The following is a 26,144-nucleotide window of genomic DNA, read 5'->3' on the forward strand; positions in this document are numbered from 1 at the left end:
TGAATACCTATTTTGAAAAGTTTAGGGAAGAAGTAAAGAGTATTTGAAAATCACCTGGGGCAAATCAAGTGCTAGATCAGATTTTGTTAACAATCTGGCTATTTCTAGCCCTATAGTATACATTCATCCAAACTGGAAAGACAGTAAACTGACCTCAGTGTCTATAGCCTCTACTCTTATTCTTCCTACACTTCCCCACTTTATCCCTCCTCACTTTGTCTGAAGAGGTCAGTGCCCTTGTTCAGCCACCCAAATCTGGCCCCCAAATATGAACAATTTCCAGTCATTCTGTCTCAATGAATCCTTATGGCTCTCTCTCCCAGGATTACTTATTTCTAAACCTAATCTATAATTGGAACCTTTAAGTTTTTATCTAACTGAAAGAATTTTAGGTACCAGCAGCCTGTGAAGGGTGGAATTCTGGGTAGAGATACAGAAGTTTCAATGTTGATCTGCAAATCACACTACACAGGCATAACTCTGCATGTTCCCCGAAGAAAAACTGTTCCCCAAAATCTGAATCTTGGGAATATTAGAAAGAGTACTGCACTGCTCATTTCCCACACTCCATGAAGATTTGGGGGTTGGGGTTGGGTCCGAGATGGTAGAAATCTGGCCAGAAAAGCTTCTGCCTCTAGGACTAAGTAGCAAACTATATTTCATCTGTTTCTGGGAGACTTCAGTTCAGTTCAGTTCAGTCGCTCAGTTGTGTCCGACTCTTTGCAACCCCATGAATTGCAGCATGCCAGGCCTCCCTGTCCATCACCAACTCCCGGAGTTCACTCAAACTCATGTGCATCAAGTCAGTGATGCCATCCAGCCATCTCATCTTCTGTTGTCCCCTTCTCCTCCTGCCCCCAATCCCTCCCAGCATCAGAGTCTTTTCCAATGAGTCAACTCTTCACATGAGGTGGCCAAAGTACTGGAGTTTCAGCTTCACCATCAGTCCCTCCAATGAACACCCAGGACTGGTCTCCTTTAGGATGGACTGGTTGGATCTCCTTGCAGTCCAAGGGACTCTCAAGAGTCTTCTCCAACACCACAGTTCAAAAGCATCAATTCTTCGGCACTCAGCCTTCTTCACAGTCCAACTCTCACATTCATACATGACCACAGGGAAAACCATAGCCTTGACTAGACCGACCTTTGTTGGCAAAGTAATGTCTCTGCTTTTAAATATGCTATCTAGGTAGGTCATAACTTTCTCTCCAAGGAGTAAGCATCTTTTAATTTCATGGCTGCAATCACCATCTGCAGTGATTTTGGAGCCCAAAAAAATAAAGTCTGACACTGTTTCCACTGTTTCCCCATCTATTTCCCATGAAGTGATGGGACCAGATGCCATGATCTTAGTTTTCTGAATGTTGAGCTTTAAGCCAACTTTTTCACTCTCCTCTTTCACTTTCATCAAGAGGATTTTTAGTTCCTTTTCATTTTCTGCCATAAGGGTGGTGTCATCTGCATATCTGAGGTTATTGATATTTCTCCCGGCAATCTTGATTCCAGCTTGTGCTTCTTCCAGCCTAGTGTTTCTCATGATGTACTGTGTATAAGTTAAATAAGCAGGGTGACAATATACAGCCCTGACATACTCCTTTTCCTATTTGGAACCAGTCTGTTGTTCCATGTCCAGTTCTAACTGTTGCTTCGTGACCTGCATATAGGTTTCTCAAGAGACTTAAAGGTAAAGAATTCTTAGATATGGTAATCTGACATCTCATTCCCACATTATTGGGAAATCATTGGCTCCTTTGCTGTAATCATTGAAATCACATCATTTGACATGGATTTTCGGCTACTGGATTAGGTTGGTTTGTTAATACACTGTTCCTTCACTCAGCTGGGGGTGGGGAAGTGGTGGTACATGGTGTCCTTTGGAATCCAGTTGACAGAGCGATGATGAGGCCATGTCCTCATTATAAATGTGTCTTTGTTTCTAGACTCTCTGTTCCTCTCCACTGCCTTACTGATCTGTGCTTCTGAAGGCATATCCTTTGTTGCAACTGGTATAGCTTTATAATAATGTTTGATAGGCTGTAGTGAATTTTTACCTTCTCTTTTTAAAATATTCATAGAAATTTGAATAAATACTGATTTGGGTAAGTAGATAAATATCTCATAGGCTATTTTAGAGACACTGGAAAAGACTAGAATTCCTTTTAAAAATTACATTTGGCTTTTAGAGTGTTATTTGATTGTCATACTGTATAGCAAATAAATAACATGGGGCCCCTGAATGATTAGGATTAAGCCTGGGTCTTGAACAAGACCTTATGTAAGTTTCTGGTTTTTTTCTTGTCCAACCTTTTAACAACCTGCTGGTTGTTCCCAAACCACTGTTTATTCTTCCCCCATCACAGCACGCTCCTCACCCAATTCCCCAACAGTGGCAGCCCTGTTGCTGATCTGTTTCCTCCTTCACACTAGTATTTTAAAATGTATTTATTATTTTTTAATTGGAGGATAGCTGCTTTACAGTGTTGTGCTAGTTTCTGCTCTACAACAACATGAATCACCTGTAAGTATACATATATCCCCTCCCTCCTGAGCCTCCTCCCACACCCCATTCCACCGCTCTATCACGGAGTACCAAGCTGAGCTCCCTGTGCTGTTTTGCACATGCTAATGTATATATGTCAGTGCTACTCTCAGTTTCATCCCACCCTCTCCTTCTCCTGCTGTGTTTACAAGTCTGTTCCCTATATCTGCACCTCACATTGGTCAGAATGGCCATCATCAAAAAATCTACAAACAATAAGTGCTGGAGACGATGTGGGGAAAAAGGGAACACTCCTGCACTGTTGGTGGGAATATGAATTGATCCAGCCACTATGGAAGACAGTATGGAGGTTCTTTAAGAAACTAGAAATAGAACTACCATATAACCTAGCAATCCCACTACTGGCATATATGCTGAGAAAGTCATAATTCAAAAAGACACATGCACTCCATTGTAAAGTAAAAAAAAAAGAAAAAGAAAGAAAGAAAACTGGATATTCTAAATACATGGAAACTTTTAATTTGGATTAAATGTTGTATCAAAAAAAAAAAAAAGACACATGCACTCCAATGATCCTTGATGTAATTTTCTTAAAGAGGCTGCCATTAAATTTTAATTGGATGTGACATCTTGTATTTGATCAACAAACTTACAATGTGTATGCATTAATTGTCTTTGATAGATTCTGGATCTACAACCAATGAACAAATTAGAAGTAATCATGGAGGGTGTACAAAAGAAGAGGATGCAGAATTAAACATATTATTACATACAAAATTATGAAGGGCAAAGAGATTTCTGATGTCAAATAATTTGTTTTGCTTCCAGAGAACAAATTCTGAAGTCAACATGCTGCTGCTGCTGCTGCTGCTGCTAAGTCACTTCAGTCATGTCCGACTCTGTGCGACCCCATAGATGGCAGCCCACCAGGCTCCCCCATCCCTGGGATTCTCCAGGCAAGAACACTGGAGTGGGTTGCCATTTCCTTCTCCAGTGCATGAAAGTGAAAAGTGAAAGTGAAGTCGCTCAGTCGTGTCCGACTCCTAGTGACATGCTTGGGTCCAAATCCCAGTTTCCCTTCTTACCTCAGGGTCTGTGAGACTGTCTGCCTCAGGTACCCCATCTGGAAAGTGTAAATAATAATATTAATAATGCCTACCTAGCTCCCATTCTGAAGAATATTACATCAGTTACTACACGGAAGCTATAAGAACAGTGAATAAGGATAGTATTTAACAAAAATTAACTGTAAATATTGTCGTTCGCAGAGTCTGGCACCAGATTGAGAAAGAAACCTACACTTTTGCTACATTTATCCAGCAAAATATGGTACAAATATAAGAAAATATCAATGAAGACCTTCCCTAAATCAAAAGAACATCTTTATCATGCTCTGCCACGATGATCACCTTAGTATCCCAAGACATTCACCTTTTCCCTTCAACTTTCCCTACTAATCCCCTCCAGCTGATGACCGTGGAGAACCAGAGCAGGGTGTCCGAGTTCCTCCTCCTGGGGATCCCCATCCAGCCAGAGCAGCAGGGCGTGTTCTTTGCCCTGTTCCTGGGCATGTACCTGACCACAGTGCTGGGCAACCTGCTCATTCTCCTGCTCATCAGGCTGGACTCTCGCCTCCACAACCCCATGTACTTCTTCCTCAGCCACTTGGCCCTCACTGATATTACTTTCTCATCTGTCACTGTCCCTAAGATGCTCGTGATCATGCAGACTAAGCGCAAATCCATCCCCTATGCAGGGTGCCTTTCACAGACATGTTTTTTCATACTCCTTGCTGATCTGGACAGCTTCCTGATCACTACAATGGCCTATGACAGGTATGTGGCCATCTGCCACCCTCTGCATTATACCACCATCATGAGCCAGAGTGTCTGTGTCACGCTGGTGCTTGGATCCTGGGTCATTGCTTGTGCTTGTGCTCTTTTGCACACCCTTCTCCTAGCCCGGCTGTCATTCTGTGCTGACAACACTATCCCCTACTTCTTCTGTGATCTGGCTGCCCTACTCAAATTGTCCTGCTCAGACACTTCCCTCAACCAGTTGGTAATCTTCACTGCAGGGTTAACAGCCATTATGCCTCCGTTTGTATGCATCCTGGTTTCTTATGGCCATATTGGGGCCACTATCCTCCGGGTACCCTCTGCCAAGGGCATCTGCAAAGCCTTGTCCACATGTGGCTCTCATCTCTCAGTAGTGACTCTCTACTATGGGGCAATTATTGGTGTATATTTTCTTCCATCATCAAACAGCACCAATGACAGTAACATAATTTCTTCACTCATGTACACAGTGGTCACTCCCATGTTGAACCCCTTTATTTATAGCCTGAGAAATAAAGACATGAAAGGGGCCTTGAGAAAACTCTTGAGCAAGAGAACATATTCTTCCAACTGATATTTACTCTTCCTTTATAAACAGTCCCTGTGATTCTATTTTTATATGTAAATACAAATTATTGAAAACATGGCTCCCTTGTCTTCCTTTCTTAGCTGTCACTCAGAAATCTTTATTGACAGTATTCTTATACTTGTTGGGGGAATAATAAGGTGGGATATGCTTTATAGAACTTAATTTGCTCTTTTCTTGGTTAATTGGACATTGAGGATGCTATGTCACTTTGGCTGGTGCCATTAAATGGAAGCTGTCAGGGCTGGCTCTTCCCCAGATTTTAAAGTTTTATAAAATGTGCTTGAATGTTCACATCCCTGTATCTAAAGAATTTTCCATTTTGGTGAGAATATGGTTCCTCCTGCACCCAGACACCTAGGCATCCAGAGACCCTGAGTCCTGCTAAAACTTGCAGGGAAAGAAAAATAATTTTATTTTACTTTTTTTTGGCCACACTGCAAGGCATGCAGGCTCTTTTAAGTTTCCCAACCAGAGATCGAACCCACATCCCCTGCGGTGGAACCACCAGGGAAGTTCCCCAGAACATATTCGATTTTTCTCTTCCCACATAATAAATGTACTTCTCTTGTCCTTCAGTGCCGGGGACCAGCCCCGGCTGATCCAGGGTATTCGAAGGAGAGACGGCGTAGGCGAAGATCAGGAAACAATTGCTTAATTAAATGTTAATTAAGGATATAAAGAGTAATAGAATGAGGATAGCTCAGTGAAGAAATTCAGTGGAGAAAAGAGGCTGAAATAAGGATAGCTCAGTGAAGAAATTCAGTGGAGAAAAGAGGCTGAATAATTCAGCCAGAAGGTAAGAGAAAGAACGACATGGTGAGACCAAGTTTCGGTGAACAAGGCCCGCACTTTATTTTTCAAAGTAGTTTTTATACCTTAAGTTATGCACAGAGGATAATGGGGGAAGGGGTAGAGTCTTGCAGCAAACCAGGCTTTCTTCCTGCAAACTTATCATATGCAAAAGCTTAGGTGATTTGCATCATCTTCTGGCCCGGAGGCCTGTTAACATTTTAAGAACTTTTCTTCAGAAAACTTATTTTTCTCTAAAGGTGATTGGTCAGGAGCCACCCTCCAAAAGCATTAGATAAAGTTGCATTCCTACAGAGCAAAGGTGTGGTGGGCTACAACAAGAAAAAGAATTAACTCAAGGGTCCCAGGTTACAAACATTAAAGCTACTATTTACACCAATTATATTAACCAATACACTGCCAGGGACACAGCAGGTAAGGGATATGGAGACTTAGCAGCAAACATTGGCCCAACAAGTGAAAATCCCTTCACCAATACAATTTCTAATCAATCTTTTAACTACTCAAAAGAATCTGTGTTTAGACAGTTTAGAACATCTCCTGCCTCTCACAGTTGGGAGGCTCTGAACAATCACATGAGGCCGGAAAAACCTATTCAGGCAGGCTAGAGGATTTCCAAAGGAGTTTGTAAGTTAAACACTGTCACACCCAGGAATTATTAACTGGAGCTGTAAGCTAACTTTTTTCAGAGAGGTAGTGGGGGACAGCCCCCCGTAAAGTCAGAGGTGTAGGTGAAAGCACAAAGCAGAAAGTAGGCAGACTCTGGTTTTGGGGGTAGATTGCTCGAGAATTTCCAGGGAGACTCCTGAGGCTTGATCCCGCCTTTGCGTATGCCAAGCCTCCTTCCTCATGACCTTTGCCAGAGGCAGAGCTCGCTCCCCGCACTTCAGGAATATAACCCACACTTACTTTCTTCCAAGACCCTTGCAGATAATCAACAACAAAATAAATGTCACCTCTATTGTTTCAGGTGCCAGTCAAAGAATTTACTATGTGATAAAATCTTCTCCTTTCATCCCGACAGCAACCCTCAGAGACACGTTGAGAAACTCAGGCTCAAAGAGGTGGAGAACACTTTAGGATCACAGTGAAAAAGAAGGATTGAAACTTGGCTGTCTGACTCCAGAGTGGTTTGTTGTTATTGTTTAGTTGGTCAGTCATGTCCAACTCTTTGCAACCCCATGAACTGTAACCCGCCAGGCTCCTCTGTCCATGGGATTCTCCAGGCAAGAATAGTGGAGGGGGTTGCCATTTCCTTCTCCAGGGGATCTTCCCGACCCAGGGATCGAGCCTGCATCTCCTGCATTGGAATTGTCAAGGACTGTAGTCATGTATGCGGGACACTGTGTCCTGAGGAGGAATAGTTAGCTCAGCCTAGTGGCAGAGGATACATGAAAAGCTTCCTAGAGAAGATGTCTCTTTACTTGAGACTTAACAAATCAGAATTATCCAGACGTACACATTCTATCTCACCCTGATGATCACTGGTAGAGGGGGCAATGTGTTTCAGGACAATAAACTGGCTGTTTCAACTGAGGAACCAAGATCTGATAGACACCAGGTACCAAAGTGAGTTGGAAGACATAAAGTGAAGATGTTTATAGGAAATGTCCAATAATCAATTTCATAACTCCTGAGACTCCCAAACTAGAAGGAGGCTAAAGATCTCGACTGTTAGATCCTAAAAGTGCTAAGAGGAGGACATGAGAGGTTTTTGTAAAGATGTTTCTTTTGGAGAAAATGTTTATGTTACTTATGATTCTGAGGGTTGGTTGAGGCTTGGCTGATTCAGTTCAGAATGGCGGTTTCTCTGGATGTGGCTGGTCTCACTCATGCTTCTGTGGCCAGCTGCAGTTTGAAAAGTGAAAGTCACTCAGTCGTGTCCAACTCTTTGAAACCTGTATACTCCATGGAATTCTCCAGGCCAGAACACTGGAGTGGGTAGCCTTTCCGTTCTCTAGGGGATCTTTCCAACCCAGGGATCGAACCTAGGTCTCCCGCATTGCTGGGGGATTATTTACCAGCTGAGACACAAGGTTAGCTGATCTAAAATGGGCTCATTTGGGGTGGTTTTGAATCACACATCCCTCACCTTCTTCCTAGGACTTGCAGCCTCCTACCCCACCCCACCTTTCTTGTCCTTATGCACTACTAGACTGTCTGTTGCGAATTTAGCATCATCATCACCCATTGCTAAGTCTTCCCCTCCTTGTAGTGGTGAGGCTGGAAACATTTCCAGATTTTTCCTTTTTGTATTGTTCAAGTTTAATGCTTCGCAATGAGAACTCATGAGAAATTTAGAAGGCAGAAAAGGAGAAGGTGTTACTTTCTGGAGGTAATTACATTACAGGCAGAAACAGGCAAAAGTGAAGTGCACAGAAATTTCCCAGTGGGCTTCTAAGAGCTGCCTGCATGGCTGCAGCAGGTTGAGACATTTTGAGGAGTTTGTCAGTATTTCTTGAGATTTTTCAGCTACTAACCATCAAACTTTTAAAACCATCTATTTTGCATTTTAGGCTGAAATCTTTAGTTGTCGCTATTTTAACCTTCAAGGGCCTCCTCTGACCTTCATTCTCCAGCTTTGCAATAGTTGGCTAGGCGAGCACCTTTGTTCTGCTCTTCTGAGCAAATCCTTATGGAATACTTCACATCAAAATTACTCACCATTTATCTGAGTCTATTTTATGGTATAGAGATGAAATTGCCAGATTGAAATACTTTCAATTTTAGTCAGGGACATCTATCGTAGAGTAGTGAAGAAAGGATGAACTCTTTCAAAATTAAATTTTAGAAGTTCCTTATTACTATGAAGAAACATTACACTAAATCATTATTTCCTACTGCATTAAAAACAACTGCATGTGTTTTAAGAACTAAAGGCAGGGAATCCCCTGGGTGCCCAGTAGTTAGGGCTCCATACTCTCACTGCCCAGGGCCACAGTTCGATCTCTGTCAGGGAACTAAGATCCCACGAACCATGTGGTATAGCCAAAAAATAACAAGAACCAGAGGCAAAGTTTTTAATTTCTACATAAATGTCACACTATCTTTATGTACATGAGTCAGGGAAGTCCTTTTTTGCTTTTAAAAAATTCAGATATATTTCATATAAACCACACTGAACATCACACAATATACTACCAAATGCTAGAACAAAACACTACTGAGGCATGGATGTCCAAAGTGCTACAAAAACTGAAGCCTGTTCAATTGTTAGCAAGAGATATACTACTGATATTCTATTATTCTATTCTGATGACACCTAGCTCAGGCTCTTGTGCTGTATTAACAAGATCAGGGGCGTGGATTTTACTCTAGACACTCAATTGCTGCTATTTTCCAAAGTCACGAACCTCCCCTGGACTCTGGACAATGCCTTGCACATAACAGCTGTTCGTCATACAGTGTCCATGTGTATTCAGTTGATATTAATTGATATTTGAGTTTGAAAGACATTGACACTGACACTGCAGTACCATAACTGTCTTTTTTTAAAAAAATCATAGATCTTACTGTTTAAGAAAAGTTTTAGGTTTACAGCAAAATTGAGTGTAAGCATGGAGTTCCTATATACCCCTGTCACAGCACACCTACAGCCCCCCTGACTCTCAATATCCCCCACCGGAGTGATGTTTGTGACAGTCAGTTAACCCACATACCATAACTGTCTTGTTGTAGATTATCTTGCTAAAAACTCTACCCTGTACAAGGTAGACCCACCTAATGTTGAACCCACCTATAGTAAATTGTATTAGAGGATATTACAGTGGGGTATTCCTACTATTTATGCACATTCATGGAGAAGGCAATGGCACCCCACTCCAGTACTCTTGCCTGGAAAATCCCATAGACGGAGGAGCCTGAAAGGCTACAGTCCATGGGGTCACTAAGAGTCAGACATGACTGAGGGACTTCACTTTCACTTTTTACTTCCATGAATTGGAGAAGGAAATGGAAACCCACTCCAGTGTTCTTGCCTGGAAAATCCCAGGGACAGAGGAGCCTGGTGGGCTGCCGTCTATGGGGTCACACAGAGTCGGACATGACTGAAGTGACTTAGCAGCAGCAGCATGCACGTTCATGATGCTGACAAAAAATCTGAGTCCACCTTTCTTCAGACCCTACATTTTTTCTGATGTCACATCCCTTTCTTGTTGTCTGTAAAATACAACAGTTGCCATTTTCAGGGTGACTTTCTTAAGGAAGCACTTTAAAGTCAATAACGCAAATCACAAAATGATACATTAATAACTTTAATCACTTTACAATTAAGACATGGATAGAAAGTAAGAAGCAAAAGTAGCAAGCTTCCAATAATGGACAGCATTTACAATATATACAAATGTGACAAAGGATTAATTTCAAGATTATATGAAGTCCATCTGTACTGCAATTAAAAAAGAGAAATAACTCAACAGAAAAGCAGGAAGACATAATCATTTATTTCACAGAAGAAAATCTTGTACCAGTAGGGACAATGATGGCTGCTCAAATGTTGCAAAGTGGGTTTTCTAGTGGGTAGATGGCATTTCACTATGTGGTAAATGAGGGACCAAGACCACCCATCTCTCAGGACTGCAGATAAATCTGCTTCCAGACAATAGAGAAGACACACATCCTTCTTTAAAATTCCAGCCAGGAAATAGCACACATTCTTTTCCAATGGGGAGGACATGCCACGGAGCCACACCCAGATTAGCAGGAAATGTGGCAGCTGTGTCCCAGAGCCAGCTTCACAGTTGGGAAAGAGATCAGAAATTCTGGTGGACAGCTAGCCATCTCTGCCACAAACATTCAATAAGCATAAGATAAGATGCTCTATGTCATCAATTACCAGAAAAATAGAAAGTAAAACTACAATGAGATATAATTTTCTACTCACCAGAATTGTAAAAACTTTAGAAATTTATTAGTATCAAGTATTGTTGAAGAATGGAGAAGGAAATGGCAACCCACTCCAGTACTCTTGCCTGGAGAATCCCATAGAGGGAGGAGCCTGGTAGGCTACAGTCCATGGGGTCGCAAAGAGTCGGACACGACTGAGCGACTTCACTTCACTTATTGTTGAAGAAGTAAAATATTAGGGACTCTCATACTCAGACAATGGAGTTTTAAATTAGTATAACTTTAAAAAAATTAATAGAGTATTCCTTAGAGTAGTTTTAGGTTTAAGAAGAATTGAGCAGAAAATGTCCAGGAACTTCTCCCCCACCCTTATGTGGGGAGAAAATTATAAACATCTTACATCCATTTGGTACATTTGTTATGAGTGAACCATCATTGATACATTTTATTAAAGTTCATAGTTATGTTTAGAATTCACTCTTTGTGTTGTACAGTTTTAAAATTTTTGGAAAATATATGATGACATGTATGCACTATTATATTATCATTCAGAATAGTTTACTGCCCTAAAAATCCCCTCTCTTCTATTTATCTTTCTCCCACCTCAAACTCTGGACCTCTGGTAACCACTGAAATTTTTGTCTTCTCTACAGTTTGCCTCTTCTAGCATCTTATATAGCTAGAATCCTACAGTATGTAGTCTTTTCAAATTGACTTCTTGGTACAACTATTCCAGAAGATTTAGCAGTGATAATTAAGTTGAACATACACATCTACAATCCAATAATTCTTCTTCTGAGTATATAATGTACATAATCTCTTGCTTATACCAATAAGTAATGCACAAAAATATTTGTTGCTACATTGTTCATAATAACATAATGCTGAAAATAAACAAAAAAGCCATAGAGAATAATACAGATAAGTGTTTCTTTTATAAGAAATTATAAACAAAAGTACACAATGTGATGATTTGAAATACATATATATTGTGAAATGATTACCAAGATTAAGATAATTAACACACCTATCACTTCCTTTAGTTAATCTTTTCATGTGTGTAGTGATAATGCTTGTGAACTATCTTCAGAAACTTTCAAGTATGCAATGCCATGTTATTAACTAGTCATCACACTACACTTGGTCCTCAGAACTTACTCTTTTTCAGACTAAAACTTTGAACCATTTGACCTACATTACCCACTTCCCCTTACTCCCTGCCCCTGGTAACCACCATTCTATTCTCTATTCCTATGAAATCAGCATTTTAAAAAAGTTTCCACATATAAGTGATGCCATGTAGCATTTATTGTTGTCTGGTTTATCAAATTTTCACATTGTACACTTTAAATATATACAATTATATTTGTGAAAAAAAGATAGCCACAGAAAAAGAAATGTTTCAATGAAAGCTTAAAAGATAGGGATTTTAAAAATGTAACAGGAGGTTGTTTTAAAAGTAAAAATATAGTAATAATTTTTTTTTCTTTTAAATTTTATTTTATTTTTAAACTTTACATAATTGTATTAGTTTTGCCAAATATCAAAATGAATCCGTCACAGGCATACATGTGTTCCCCATCCTGAACCCTCCTCCCTCCTCCCTCCCCACACCATCCCTCTGGGTCGTCCCAGTGCACCAGCCCCAAGCATCCAGTATCGCACATCGAACCTGGACTGGCAACTCGTTTCTTACATGATATTCTACATGTTTCAATGTCACTCTCCCAAATCTTCCCACCCTCTCCCTCTCCCACAGAGTCCATAGTAATAATTTGATAAGAAATTACAGATAGAATTAATACTAGATTTCTAATTAAGGTCACTCAAAAGAGAACTTATAAATGTATTATGGAATTAAACTAAAAATAAAATCACAAGCCAACCAGAAATAATATTTTTGTTATCTTAAGAAGGGAAAAATGCTTTGTTACATAAGGTCTGTAAATTATCCACACCCCTTCACCAAAATAGTGAGAGTTGTGACTACAAAATTTTTTCTTCAATGTTTGTGGAACAATGAATACCACAGAAAAAAGGAGAGGGGAAGGAAATGGTAGTTGTGCAGGTATATTTGTAAAATCTTTCCCTCTCTATAATGAGCAAAAAATTAAACAGAGAAGAAAGCTATGTCCAAGCTGAAGCAGAGACTGAAGATAGAAGGCCACATCGAGACTCACTAAGAAATAACTAATCAGAGAGGAAAGGATACTCACATCGTGTGTGTGGGATTCAATTAATAGGGAAACAAAGGTTATCCTTAAGAAAATGTTCCTCTACTAAGTATATTTCCCAGAGCTCCTTTCATATCCTGATTTCTCAGACTGTAGATAAAAGGATTTAGCATGGGAGTGATCAGAGTGTACAATATGGCCACAATAACATCCTTGTCATTAGAGTTATTAGATGAGGGAAAAAAGTACAGTCCAATAATTGTTCCATAGTACAGAGCCACCACAGAGAGGTGGGACCCACATGTAGACAAGGCTTTGTAGAGTCCCTTGGTGGAGGGGACCCTAAGGATGGTTGCCCCAATGCAACCATAAGAGACCAATATGCATGCAAATGGCAGGGTAATGACCACCACTCCCACAGTGAGGATAAACAGCTCATTGACTGTGGTATCTGAGGTGGACAGTTTAAGTAAGGTGGCAAGGTCACAGAAGAAGTGAGGGAGAAGATTGTCTCCACAGAAAGAGAGATGGGCCAGGAGGAGGGTGTGTAAGATGGCACTAGCAGAGGACAGGACCCAGGACACAATTACTAACAGGAAACACAGGCTCTGACTCATAATTGTGATGTAGTGGAGGGGGTGACAGATGGCCACATACCTGTCATAGGCCATTGAGGTGAGAAGAAAGCTGTCAAGACACCCAAGCATTAAGAAAAAATACACCTGGGAAATGCACCCAGCATACGAGATGGATTGACTCTGTGTCTGCATATTCATGAGCATCTTTGGAGTTGTGACTGATGAAAAAGTGATGTCAGTGAAGGCCAAGTGGCTGAGGAAGAAATACATGGGGGTGTGAAGGTGAGGGTCCAGCCTGATGACCAGGAGGATGAGCAGGTTGCCCAGCACCGTGGCCAGGTACACGCCCAGAAACAGGGCGAAGAACACACCCTTCTGCTCTGGCTGGATGGGGAGCCCCAGGAGGAGGAACTCGGACATGCTGCTCTGATTTTCCCTCCCCATGGTCTCTTTTGCTGGAGATGAAAAAAAGAGACGAAAATGTGGAAGCATGAGAAATCATTATGACTATCACATAATGAAACATACTTTGGAACAAGTCAGTACATGAATCTTAACCTGAATGGCTCATGCTCTTTGCTCCACTATGGACTAGTGATGGTCTGGATAAAAATGTCCACCTAGAAACCAGCACTATTTCTTTTGGAGAAACCACATAACATTAGTATTATTATTATATCAAATCAGGCTTAAACCTGAGGAGTTCAGAAGTTTATAACAGAAATCTGAGACTATTAATAGAATATTAGCCTGCATGGCTATGTCAGTAACCAGTTATTAGAAATACTAGTAGAGACTGTACAATTGGTCTGTTGGCCTTTCTTAACCTTCTACATGCCTCTCACACACTTTAGCTTATACTTTGATTGGATTGGATCAAGATGAGACAAACCAATGGACTGCTCTGTATTGCCTAGAAATTGGGATTTGGAGACTTGGTGAAAACATGTAACTGACCAAAGGAAGGCACTAAAAACAGAAGTCTTTGTCAATAACATAAAAGATCAAGTGACACACCATGTAATATAATCAGTTCTTCTCTTAAGAAAATGCCTTTCCATTCCTCAACATTTTCAATCTGCCATCATTCTTTATAGAGAGATTTTCATGGGACATGGAGGAAAAAAACAGTTTCCCTTTTAAATTCCAAATTTATTCTCTCAGTTCTAACCAGATCATTTTATTCAAGTTTTCAAAACACCAGTAAATGCTTTGGCTTTTTCCAATCATGTCCTGTATCTGCCAAAAAAAAAAAAAAAGCTCATCTTAAGTATCTGGCCTATATAATTTACTGAATAACTTTCACAGTCCTAACCTAAGTTATATGCCAGTGATTCATAACTGATATTTCCTTGTTGTATTCTAACACTTTTAACACTATGTTAACATTATCATTTTTCTTTCTTCTTCATGTCAATTAGATTTGTTCATGTGAATGCTCATGAAATAATAGAGAAAGAGAACATGGTGGTCTGTTGACTGAAAAATGGAATCCGTATACTATATAAGCACATTTATTCTAAAGCTCTCTCTCTCTTTGGGAGCTGAGAAAGTATCTCACAACAGAACTCATCTTTTCTGCTGGGGGTTAACTGAAGTTTGCATTATCTACCAGTTCTCCCAATTTGACTCAAGTTATCTCTACAATTTCTATATTCCCCAATTTACTGCATTAAAAAATCCTATTTACTTAATATTATTACCTTAGATGAATTACACATTCAGTGTTGCTAATTATTACTACGCTAATACTAATCAGTTTATCACAATAAAAGTGCTAACTAGCTGTCTATGGGCATTTAGATTGTTTCTAATATTTTACTATTTCCAATGATACCTCATTAGTAACATTGTTCAAATGCCTTTCCCCCATTAGCTTATATATCTGTAGGATAAATTCCTAGAAATGCTATTGGAGGCTACATAAATTCATGATAGTAATCAGTTCAGTTCAGTTCAGTCACTCAGTTCATGTCCGACTCTTTGTGACCCCATGAACTGCAGCACGCCAGGCCTCCCTGTCCATCACCAACTCCCGGAGTTCACTCAGACTCACATCCATGGAGTCGGTGATGCCATCCAGCCAGCTCATCCTCTGTCATCCCCTTCTCCTCCTGCCCCCAATCCCTCCCAGCAACAGAGTCTTTTCCAATGAGTCAACTCTTCGCATGAGGTGGCCAAAGTACTGGAGTTTCAGCTTTAGCATCATTCCTTCCAAAGTACACCCAGGACTGATCTCCTTTAGAGTGGACTGGTTGCATCTCCTTGCAGTCCAAGGGACTCTCAAGAGTCTTCTCCAACACCACAGTTCAAAGGCATCAATACTTCAGCGCTCACTTTTCTTCACAGTCCAACTCTCACATCCATACATGACCACTGGAAAAACCATAGCCTTGACTAGATGGACCTTTGTTGGCAAAGTTATGTCTCTGCTTTTGAATATGCTATCTAGGTTGGTCATAACTTTCCTTCCAAGGAGTAAGCATCTTTTAATTTCATGGCTGCAGTCACCATCTGCAGTGATTTTGTTAAACTACAAGCTAAGGTGGTGAGGAAGTCTGTTCTTACGGGTTCTTTAAAGTGAATTCTAGATAATAAAAATCCTGTTGAATAAAGCTTATAAAAACAGGCTTTGTAGTTAGGTTGGATAATACAGGACTGTGGTGTTTGAGGAATAGGTAAAATTCAGGAGCAATGTAAGCACAGGAAACTTACATGGTTGGAGAATTATCTAGGAGTCAGCTTATTTAAGACCTTTTCTGCTGTAATTGAAAGCTTTGATTCTATTCTCAGAGCAATAGACACCGATGAAAATATTTAAGTAAAGGAGTGAATGAAAAATTCTAAGTTGTATGCTGGCTACTGGATAGAGAACAGATTACATTAATAGCAAGGCAAGAGTGTTAGCAAAAATTTTAACAGGAAGCTATTGCAGTAGTTCAGGTACAAAAGAATACCTGCTTACACCTGAATCATAACAGCAGAAATGAAGATCATCACAGATTTAGGATAAAATTTAGAGGAAAAGCCAAAAAGACAACAATGAGGAAGAAAGATAAGTAAGAAGAGATACAGTTTTCCCTACCCTCTCAAAGATTGGCTAGAGGATCAGTTTGAGATAGATTATTCTACATGGAACTGTCTGTTATATGCTGGTGAGAAAAGTGGTAGAACTACAAGAGGGATCAATAATACATATTGGAGACACACACACAAACATGTATCACTGCTGCTGCTGCTAAGTCGCGTCAGTCGTGTCCAACTCTGTGCGACCCCATAGACGGCAGCCCACCAGGCTCCTCTGTCCCTGGGATTCTCCAGGCAAAAATACTGGAGTGGGTTGCCATTTCCTTCTCCAATGCATGAAAGTGAAAGTGAAGTCGCTCAGTCGCGTCCGACTCTTAGCGAGCCCATGGACTGCAGCCTACCAGGGTCCTCCGTCCATGGGATTTTCCAGGCAAGAGTGCTGGAGTGGGGTGCCATTGCCTTCTCTGAACATGTATCACAGTATTGAGTAAGTTCTGCTCCTACTCTTGCCTCTTAGGTGGTTAGCACATATACCTTCAGCTACAAGGCATGGGAACATTCTTCCATTTCTCTCTAGAAGACAAACTGTACACTGAGACAGTGGAGGCTCTAAGGATATCGAAGAAGCCTTGCAAAGGGAAGAATTCAGAGTTCAAAACCAAATAAGATAAACGTGCTGACACACATTTTCTTATATCCCCTGAGCAATGGGAGTGGCTTTTAAATTTATGAATAATGGAGAGGACCAGGTTGGGGATGGGAGGGGAAACCCCACTGCTAGTTCCAGGCTAGAGACAAATGGGAAATAATTCCTTCATTGTCTTTGGTTCCCTTGAGGGAAGAACTGTCTGTTGACAGCAGGAAATAGGAAAGTTCACCCCAGAGGTATAATGGATAATAACCACAAAGCAACTTTTAGGAACTTGGTGATTCACAGAGCTTTTTGCTTTCTCAGTTGACATTGGGGAAAATGTGTTTCAGAGTCTATAACAAACCAAACTGGAGCTTGAGTGAGTTAACTGAAGTCTCTTGTTTCTGGATTCCATGTTATTTCAAGAACACCAGACACACTTTAATACTCTTGTTCTCTGAACAAAAGATTGAGGGATTTTATGTCTTGTCACCACAACTGGACCCTGGGGAATGGACTACAGTTCGTTTACACATTATGATTAAGTTGATGATCTCTTAGGTTTGAATACAGTCTAACAACCCTGCATTCTTACTCCCTCCAACTACATTTAATTTTTTTTTAATTTAATTTAGTTTTATTTTTTTAACTTTACAATATTGTATTGGTTTTGCCATATATCAAAATGAATCCGCCACAGGTATACATGTGTTCCCCATCCTGAACCCTCCTCCCTCCTCCCTCCCCATACCCTCCCTCTGGGTCATCCCAGTGCACCAGCCCCAAGCATCCAGTATCGTGCATCGAACCTGGACTGGCTATAATAGCCAGGACATGGAAGCAACCTAGATGTCCATCAGCAGATGAATGGACAAGAAAGCTGTGGTACATATACACAATGGAGTATTACTCAGCCATTAAAAAGTATACATTTGAATCAGTTCTAATGAGGTGGATGAAACTGGAGCCTATTATACAGAGTGAAGTAAGCCAGAAGGAAAAACACCAGTACAGTATACTAACACATATATATGGAATTTAGAAAGATTGTAACAATAACCTTGTATACGAGACAGCAAAAGAGACACTGATGTATAGAACAGTCTTTTGGACTCTGTGGGAGAGGGTGAGGGTGGGATGATTTGGGAGAATGGCATTGAAACATGTGTAATATCATATGTGATACATTTAATTTTTTGCATCATATTTTACATCCTTGTATTTTGTGCATCCCTGAACTACCTATTGTGACTATAGATGATTCTATTGCTTTTTCTTTTACTCTTTCTACCAGCTTTATGTCTGGTGATTTTATTATTTTTATTGGAGTAGAATTGCATTACAATATTGTGTTAGCCTCTGCTGTACAATGAAGTGTATCAGCTACATATATATATACATATGTGTATATATATATATATATACATATACATATATATATGTATATATCCTCTCCCTCTTGGGCCTCCCTCCCCCCCACCTCCCTCTCGCCCATCTAGGTGTTACAGAACACTGAGCTGAGCTTCCTGTGCTTAATGACAGGTGTCACTAGCTGCCCATTTTACATATTTTTTTTTACTTTATGTTTGCCTTTACCAACAAGATTTTTCCTTTTGTCATTTTCATTTTTCCAGTTATGGTCTTTTCTGCTTAGAGAAGTCCCTTTATCAGTTCTTGAAAGCCATTTTAGTCTTTTAGCTTTTGCTTGTCTGTGAAATTCTTTGTCTCTCCTTCAAATCTGAATGGTAGACTTGTTGAATATAGTACTTTTGGTTGTAGTTTTCTCTTTCAGAACTTTGAATATGTCATGTTACTTTCTTTTGGTCTGCAAAGCTCCTGCTGACTAATCAGCTGCTAGTCTTATATACATAACTAGCTGCTTTTCTCTTCCTGATTTTTAAAACAAGATTTATTTATTTTATGATTGTTGACTGTAAGTGGTTCTTCATGGCCGCACGCAGGCTTTCTCTGGTTTCACTGAGGGAGGCTACTATTCACTGCAGTACACAGGGCTCTTGTTGAGGTGGCTTCTCTTATTGCAGAGCATGGGCTCTGGCGCACAGGCTCAGCAGTTGTGGTACACTGGCTTAGTTGCTCTGAGGCATGTGGGGTCTTCCTGGACCAGGGATCGAACTGGTGTCCCTTGCATTGCAAGGTGGATTCTTAACAACTGAACCACCAGGGAAGCCCTCTCTTGTTGCTTTTTGCATTCTCTCATTATCTTTTATTCTTGTCACTTTAATTATAATGTGTCTTTGTATAGTGTCTCTGTACTTCCTGGATCTAGATATCTCTTTACTTCCCCAGGTAAAAGAAGTTTTCAGAAATTATTTTTTTAAATAAGTTCTCGACACTTTCTCTCTCTCTTTTCCTTCTGGGACCCCTATAATGTGAACGTTAAGTTGTCCCAGAAATCTCTTAACTCATCCACATTTTAAAAAATTCTTTTTCTTTTTTTTTTTCTGTTCACCTTGGTAATTTCCACTTTCTTGTATTATCTAATCTATTGATCTATAGATTCCTTCTAGTGTATTTTTATTTCAGTTTTTGTACTCTTGAGATCTGTTTTGTATTCTTTTATCTCTTCTTTGTATTTTCTAACTCATAAGCATCTCACCATGTTCATCTATTCTTTTCTTAATTTCATTGATCATCTTTAAGATTCCTGGAAGAAATATCAACAACCTCAGATATTCAGATACCACCCTAATGGCATAAAGCAAAGAAGAACTAAAGAACCTCTTGATGAAGGTGAAAGAGGAAAGTGAAAAAGTTGGCTTAAGACTCAACATTCAAAAAACTAAGATCATGGCATCCAGTCCCATCGCTTTATGGCCAATAGATGGGGAAAAAGGAAATAGTGACAAACTTTATTTTCTTGGGCTCCAAAGTCACTGTCGATGATGACTGCAACCACATAACTAAAAGACGCTTGCTCCTGGGAAGAAAAGTATGACAAACCCAGACTGTGTATTAAAAAGCAAAGACATCACTTTGTTGACAAATGTCCATCTAGTCAAAGCTATGGCACTTCTAGTAGTCATGTATGGATGTGAGAGTTGGGCCATTAAGAAGTCTGAGGGCCTAAAAACTGATGCTTTTGAACTGTGGTGTTAGAGAAGACTCTTGAGAGTCTCTTGGACTGCAAGGAGATCAAACCAGTCCATCCTCAAGTAAATCAACCTTGAATTTTCATCAGAAAGACTGATGCTGAAGCTCCAATACGTTGGCCATCTGATATGAAAAGACCCTGATGCCGGGAAAGATTGAGGACAGGAGGAGAAGAGGGTGACAGAGGATGAGATGGTTGGATGGCATTGCTGACTCAATGGACATGAGTTTGAGCAAACTCTGGGAGATGGTGAAGGATGGGGAAGCATGGCATGCTGCAGTCCATGGGGTCACAAAGAGTTGGACATGACTTAGTGATTAAATGACAGTGACCATTGCCTTGAACCCTATCTGTTAGATTGCTTATCTCCACTTTCCTTAGTTCTTCTTCTGGGGCTTTGTCTTGTTCCTTTTTTGGAATATATTCTTCTTTCTCCTCTTCTGCCTAATTCTCTGTATTTATTTCTATGTATTAGGTACATTGGTTATGCTTCCAAGTATTGGAGAAGTAATCCTACATAGGACTATCCACATGCACTAAGTGCCTAACAGCATGCTACCCCCCAGCCATCTAAGCTATGTGTTCTAGGGATGCCCCCTATGTGGGCTGTGTGAGTCCTTCTGCTGTGGAAGGACTGGCTATTGAGGGAACTTGTAGGTAAGACTGTTCCCTTAGCCAGTTGGCTGCCTGGCTCTACTTCATATGTTGGCTGCTGGCTCCAACTGGGTGGGGCTGGATGGGGCCAGGTCTGGTGTAACTACTGTCATCCCTGGGTTGCTGCCAGCCCACTGGTGGGGGTAACTAGGCCACTGGCTGTTGGGGGACCTGAGACTGGTGGTTGGGTAAACCTCTGGTGCTAATGGACTAGAGGGAGAACCCCCACGTGGCACTTGCCAGCACTGGTCTTCTTATGGTAGAACAAGCTTCTACGAATGGCTGCTGCCAGCCTCTGTGCTCCCAGATGGAGTCCTGTCTCTCTGGGAGGTTCTCCAAGATCCACAAATGAATCTGAGGGGCTCCTTTCAAATTATTGTCTCTGCATGGGGACTCAGATCATGTGAGATTTAGCATGTGCCCTTTCAAAGTAGAGTCTCTGTTTCCTACAGCCCTCTCCCACATGCAAGCCCTGCTGGCTTTCAAAGCCAGACGTTCTGGGAGCCTGTCTTCCCTGTGCAGAACCTCCAGGCTGGGAAGCCTGAAGTGGTGCTTGGACTCCTGGCTTTTAGGGGAGAACTTCTCCAATTGTGATTATCCTCCGTTTTGTGGGTCACCTCTCCAGAGGTATGGATTTTGACAATATCACATCCCTACCCCTCCTTCTTGTCTCACTGTTTCCTTTTTTATATATTTAGTTGTGGAAAATCTTTCCTGCTAATCTTCAGGTCATTATCTTAGATAGCTGCTCAGTAAATAGCTGTAATTTTGGTGTGCTTGTGGGAGAAGAGGTGCTCAGGGTCTTCTTACTCTGCCATCTTGGCCACCTTGCATCTTATTTCTTCTTTTTGTAGATAAGAGCATATCTTAATGTGTTTGGGCTACTATAACAGAATACCAAAGACTGGGGAGCTTAAGCAACAAAAATTGTTTTCTCATAGTCCTGGAGGCTGGGGAGCTCAAGACCAAGATGCTAGAGATTTGGTGTCTGGTGAAAGCCTGCTTCCTAGTTCATAAATAGTCATCTTTTTTGCTGTGTCTTGACTGGGCAGAGGGGGCAAGGGGGCTCTCTGGGGTCTCTTTTACAGGGCACTGATACCATTCATGAGGGCTCCACCCTCATAACCTAATTAACATTAAATACCATCATGTTGGGGAATAGGTTTCAATGTATGAATTTTGGAGGGACACAAGTAAATACTAATTATGCAGTCAGTCAGTCAGTTCAGTTACTCATTCGTATCCAACTCTTTGCGACCCCATGAACCACTGCAGGTTAGGCCTCTCTGTCCATCACCAGCTCCCAGAGTTTACCCAAATTCATGTCCATTGAGTCAGTGATGCCATCCAACCATCTCATCCTTTGTCATCCCCTTCTCCTCCTGCCCTCAATATTTCCCAGTATCAGGTCTTTTCAAATGAGTCAGTTCTTCGCAGCAGATGGCCAAAGTACCCAGGACCAATATCCTTTAGGATGGACTGGTTGGATCTTCTTGCAGTCCAAGGGACTCTCAAGAGTCTTCTCCAACAGCCTTGACTAGACGGACCTTTGTTGGCAAAGTAATGCCTCTGCTTTTGAATATGCTATCTAGGTTGGTCATAACGTTCCTTTCAAGGAGTTAGCGTCTTTTAATTTCATGGCTGCAATCACCATCTGCAGTGATTTTGGAGCCCCAAAAAATAAAGTCAGCCACTGTTTCCCCATCTATTTGCCATGAAGTGATGGGACCAGATGCCATGATCTTAGTTTTCTGAATGTTGAGCTTTAAGCCAACTTTTTCACTCTCCTCTTTCACTTTCATCAAGAGGCTCTTTAGCTCTTCTTCACTTTCTGCCATAAGGATGGTGTCATCTGCATATCAGAGGTTATTGATATTTCTCTCAGCAATCTTGTTCCAGCTTGTGCTTCCTCCGGCCCAGCATTTCTCATGATCTACTCTGCATCAAGCTAAATAAGCAGGGTGACAATATACAGCCTTGACGTACTCCTTTTCCTATTTGGAACCAGTCTGTTGTTCCATGTCCAGCTCTAACTGTTGTTTCTTGACCTGTATACACGTTTCTCAAGAGGCAGGTCAGGTGGTCTGATATTCCCATCTTTTTCAGAATTTTCCACAGTTTATTGTGATTCACACAGTCAAAGGCTTTGGGATAGTCAATAAAGAGAAATAGATGTTTTTCTGGAACTCTCTTGCTTTTTTGATGATCAAGTGGATGTTGGCAATTTGATCTCTGATTCCTCTGCCTTTTCTAAAACCAGCTTGATCATCTGGAAGTTCACAGTTCACATATTGCTGAAGCCTGGCTTGAAGAATTTTGAGCAGTTACTTTACTAGCATGTGAAGGTGAAGATGAAGTCACTCAGTCGTGTCCGACTCTCTGTGACCCCGTAGACTGTAGCCTACCAGGCTTCTCCATCCATGGGATTCTCCAGGCAAGAATACTGGAATGGTTTACCATTTCCTTCTCCAGGGGATCTTCCCGATCCAGGGATCAAACCCGGGTCTTCTGTATTGGAGGCAGATGCTTTAACCTCTGAGCCACCAGGGAAGCCCCTAGCATGTGAGATGAGTGCAATTGTGTGGTAGTTTGAGCATTCTTTGGCATTGCCTTTCTTTATGCAGTAGATTGTAACAATTCCCTCTGAACATTTCACTTTATTTCACTTGCTTTGACTGATTTTCCATCTCAAGTTAAACTATTTAACACTGTTACCAAGGTGACTTGGGGCTTCCTAGGTGGCTCAGTGGTAAGGAATCCACCTGCAATGCAGGAGTCACAGGAGATAGAGGTTTGCATCCCAGATTGGGAAGATCCCCTGGAGGAGGACATGGCAAAACACTCCAGTGTTCTTGCTTGAAGAATTCCATAGGCAAAAGAGCCTAGTGGGCTACAGTCCATAGTGTCACAAAGAGTCAGATATAACTGAAGCTACTTAGTATACATGCCCCAAGGTGACTTACCTATTTTTCTTTTCTCTGAATTTTTGGTTATTTTCTATATTTTTCAAAACAATAACATTTAGGGCTATTTCCTTCTATCTCAGTGTCATTTCAAACCTAGATTTTCTTGTTTCTGATATTCTTGGGCCTCTGAATTCTTGTAGGGTTAACCCATGGGAGGAGATTTGAGGCTGAGATTTCCTCTTCTCTGCCAGAGTAGGGTGTGTTTTGCCTTAGTCCTGTACCTATAGGCTGTAGTTCATCTCAAGTAGCCTCTTGCTCACAGCTAGAATACTCATGGCTTATACTAAGAGTGGTGCTGTAGTAAAGAATCTGCCTCCCAATGCAGGAGATGCAAGAGACGCAGGTTTGATCCCTGGGTAAGGAAGATCCCTGGAGTAGGAAATGGCAGCCCACTCCAGTATTCTTGCCTGAAAAATTCCATGGATAGAGGAGGCTGACAGGTTACAGTTCACGGGGTCATGAAGAGTTGGATATGACTAAGTGCATTAACTATGCTGACAGTGCTTTCACATCTTCTGTGTTCATAACTATGAATGGTATCTCCTCACCAACTGAGTGTATAATTGTTTGTTGTCAGGACACTACATAAAATAGTAATTGATAGCACTCATTGTCCATGCTAAAGGACAGACAGACTAAAACCAGAATTCTGAGATTGGGTTGCTCATATATTTGAAAAGCACCTGAGTCACCTTCATGACTAGGAGTGGTAGATAACCTTTGGGATATGGTAGCATCCTGATTCGGAGAAGGCAATGGCACCCCACTCCAGTACTCTTGCCTGGAAAATCCCATGGACGGAGGAGCCTGGTGGGCTGCTGTCTATGGGGTTGAACAGAGTCGGACACGACTGAAGTGACTTAGCAGCAGCAGCAGCAGCAGCATCCTGATTGTTCAAATTATCTCTGGTGGTGGCTGGATACATAATAGAGATGGAGGACAAAGCACTGGGAGATCAACTCACTATGGCATAGAGTCACTAATGTAACACAATAATCACAATGTTTATGGGGTGCGATTGCTGATTCTGACTACCCAAAGAGTATGTACAAGCAAGCAAAAAACCCAAAGACCTAAATACAAGTACAAGCATCAGAGTGCCCCTACAGCACCCTAAATAGAAGCATTTCCCTTTACCTTGGATGTTTGCAGAGTAGCCGTGACTGAGAATCTGACCAAAACTATGTTGTAAAGATTGTAATGTTCATAGATTAAGTAATGATGCTAAAGCTGAAACTCCAGTACTTTGGCCACCTCATGCGAAGAGTTGACTCATTGGAAAAGACTCTGATGCTGGGAGGGATTGGGGGCAGGAGGAGAAGGGGATGACAGAGGATGAGATGGCTGGATAGCATCACTGACTCGATGGACATGAGTCTGAGTGAACTCTGGGAGTTGGTGATGGACAGGGAGGCCTGGCATGCTGCGATTCATGGGGTCGCAAAGAGTCGGACACGACTGAGTGACTGATCTGATCTGATCTGAGCACTGCCAGTTTTATCATACTAGTATAAAGGCTCTGGTTGGAAAGTACAGTAAAAATTATTAATCTTTGTCTCATTAAAAATCTTGGTTCAGTTCAGTTGCTCAGTCATGTCCGACTCTGCTACCCCAAGAACTGCAGCACGCCAGGCCTCCCTGTCCATCACCAACTTCCGGAGTCCACTCAAACCTATGTCCATCGAGTTGATGATGCCATCCAACCATCTCATGCTCTGTCATCCCCTTATCCTCCTGCCCTCAATCTTTTGCAGCTTTGGGCACCTACTATCCTGGGGAGTTCATGTTTCAGTGTCCTATCTTTTTGCCTTTTCATACCATTCATGGGGTTCTCAAGGCAAGCTTAAAATGTTACCATGAAAGATAATATGCTCTTTAGGTTTTCAAAAAGAGATGTTCTTTATCAGAATTGTTTTATACTTTTATAAGAGTTTTTAGAATTAGGGTATAATGACATATAATACTATATTGGTTTTAGGTGTACAACATGATGATTTGATATTTATATATTATAAAATAATCACCACAATAAGTCTAGTTAACATTTGTCCTCATACACAGTTACTAAAATATTTTTTCTTGTGATGTGGACACTTACAGTCTTAGCAACTTTTGAATATGCAATATAGTATTATTATTAATAACTATAGTCACCATGCTGTACATTACACCCTCAAGACTTCTTTATTTTAAAACTGGAAAATTACACCTTTGGACGCCTTTTGCCCATTTCACCCACAGGTATATACACAATTATCTTCTTTATCCATTCACTCACTGATGGACACTTAGGTTCCTTCCATATTTTGGCTATTGTAAATAATGCTGTAATGAATATTTGGATGTGTATATCTCTTTTTAAATTACTGTTTTCATTTTCTATGGAATAAATTTGTATAATTTTTTTCAAATAAATATTA

At 40.9% G+C, this 26,144-nt stretch overlaps 2 protein-coding genes across 2 annotated transcripts; one reads left to right on the forward strand and one right to left on the reverse strand.

Annotated features, from left to right (window-relative positions):
* Positions 1 to 3,970: 3,970 nt before the first annotated feature.
* Positions 3,971 to 4,912, forward strand: LOC147362610 (olfactory receptor 1J1-like). Its single transcript, XM_086323361.1, has one exon. The coding sequence runs from the start codon at positions 3,971 to 3,973 to the stop codon at positions 4,910 to 4,912; it is 942 nt and encodes a 313-aa protein (XP_086179487.1).
* Positions 4,913 to 12,842: 7,930 nt separating this feature from the next.
* LOC147362611 (olfactory receptor 1J21-like) lies at positions 12,843 to 14,396 on the reverse strand. The gene has a single exon (XM_086323362.1). The coding sequence runs from the start codon at positions 13,824 to 13,826 to the stop codon at positions 12,843 to 12,845; it is 984 nt and encodes a 327-aa protein (XP_086179488.1). The 5' UTR covers positions 13,827 to 14,396.
* Between the last annotated feature and the right edge of the window lie 11,748 nt (positions 14,397 to 26,144).

The sequence above is a fragment of the Bos grunniens genome, chromosome 11 (genome assembly GCF_055505025.1).
Source record: "Bos grunniens cultivar Pamir isolate PY7600 chromosome 11, Bosgru_T2T1.0, whole genome shotgun sequence".
Classification (NCBI taxonomy): domain Eukaryota; kingdom Metazoa; phylum Chordata; class Mammalia; order Artiodactyla; family Bovidae; genus Bos; species Bos grunniens.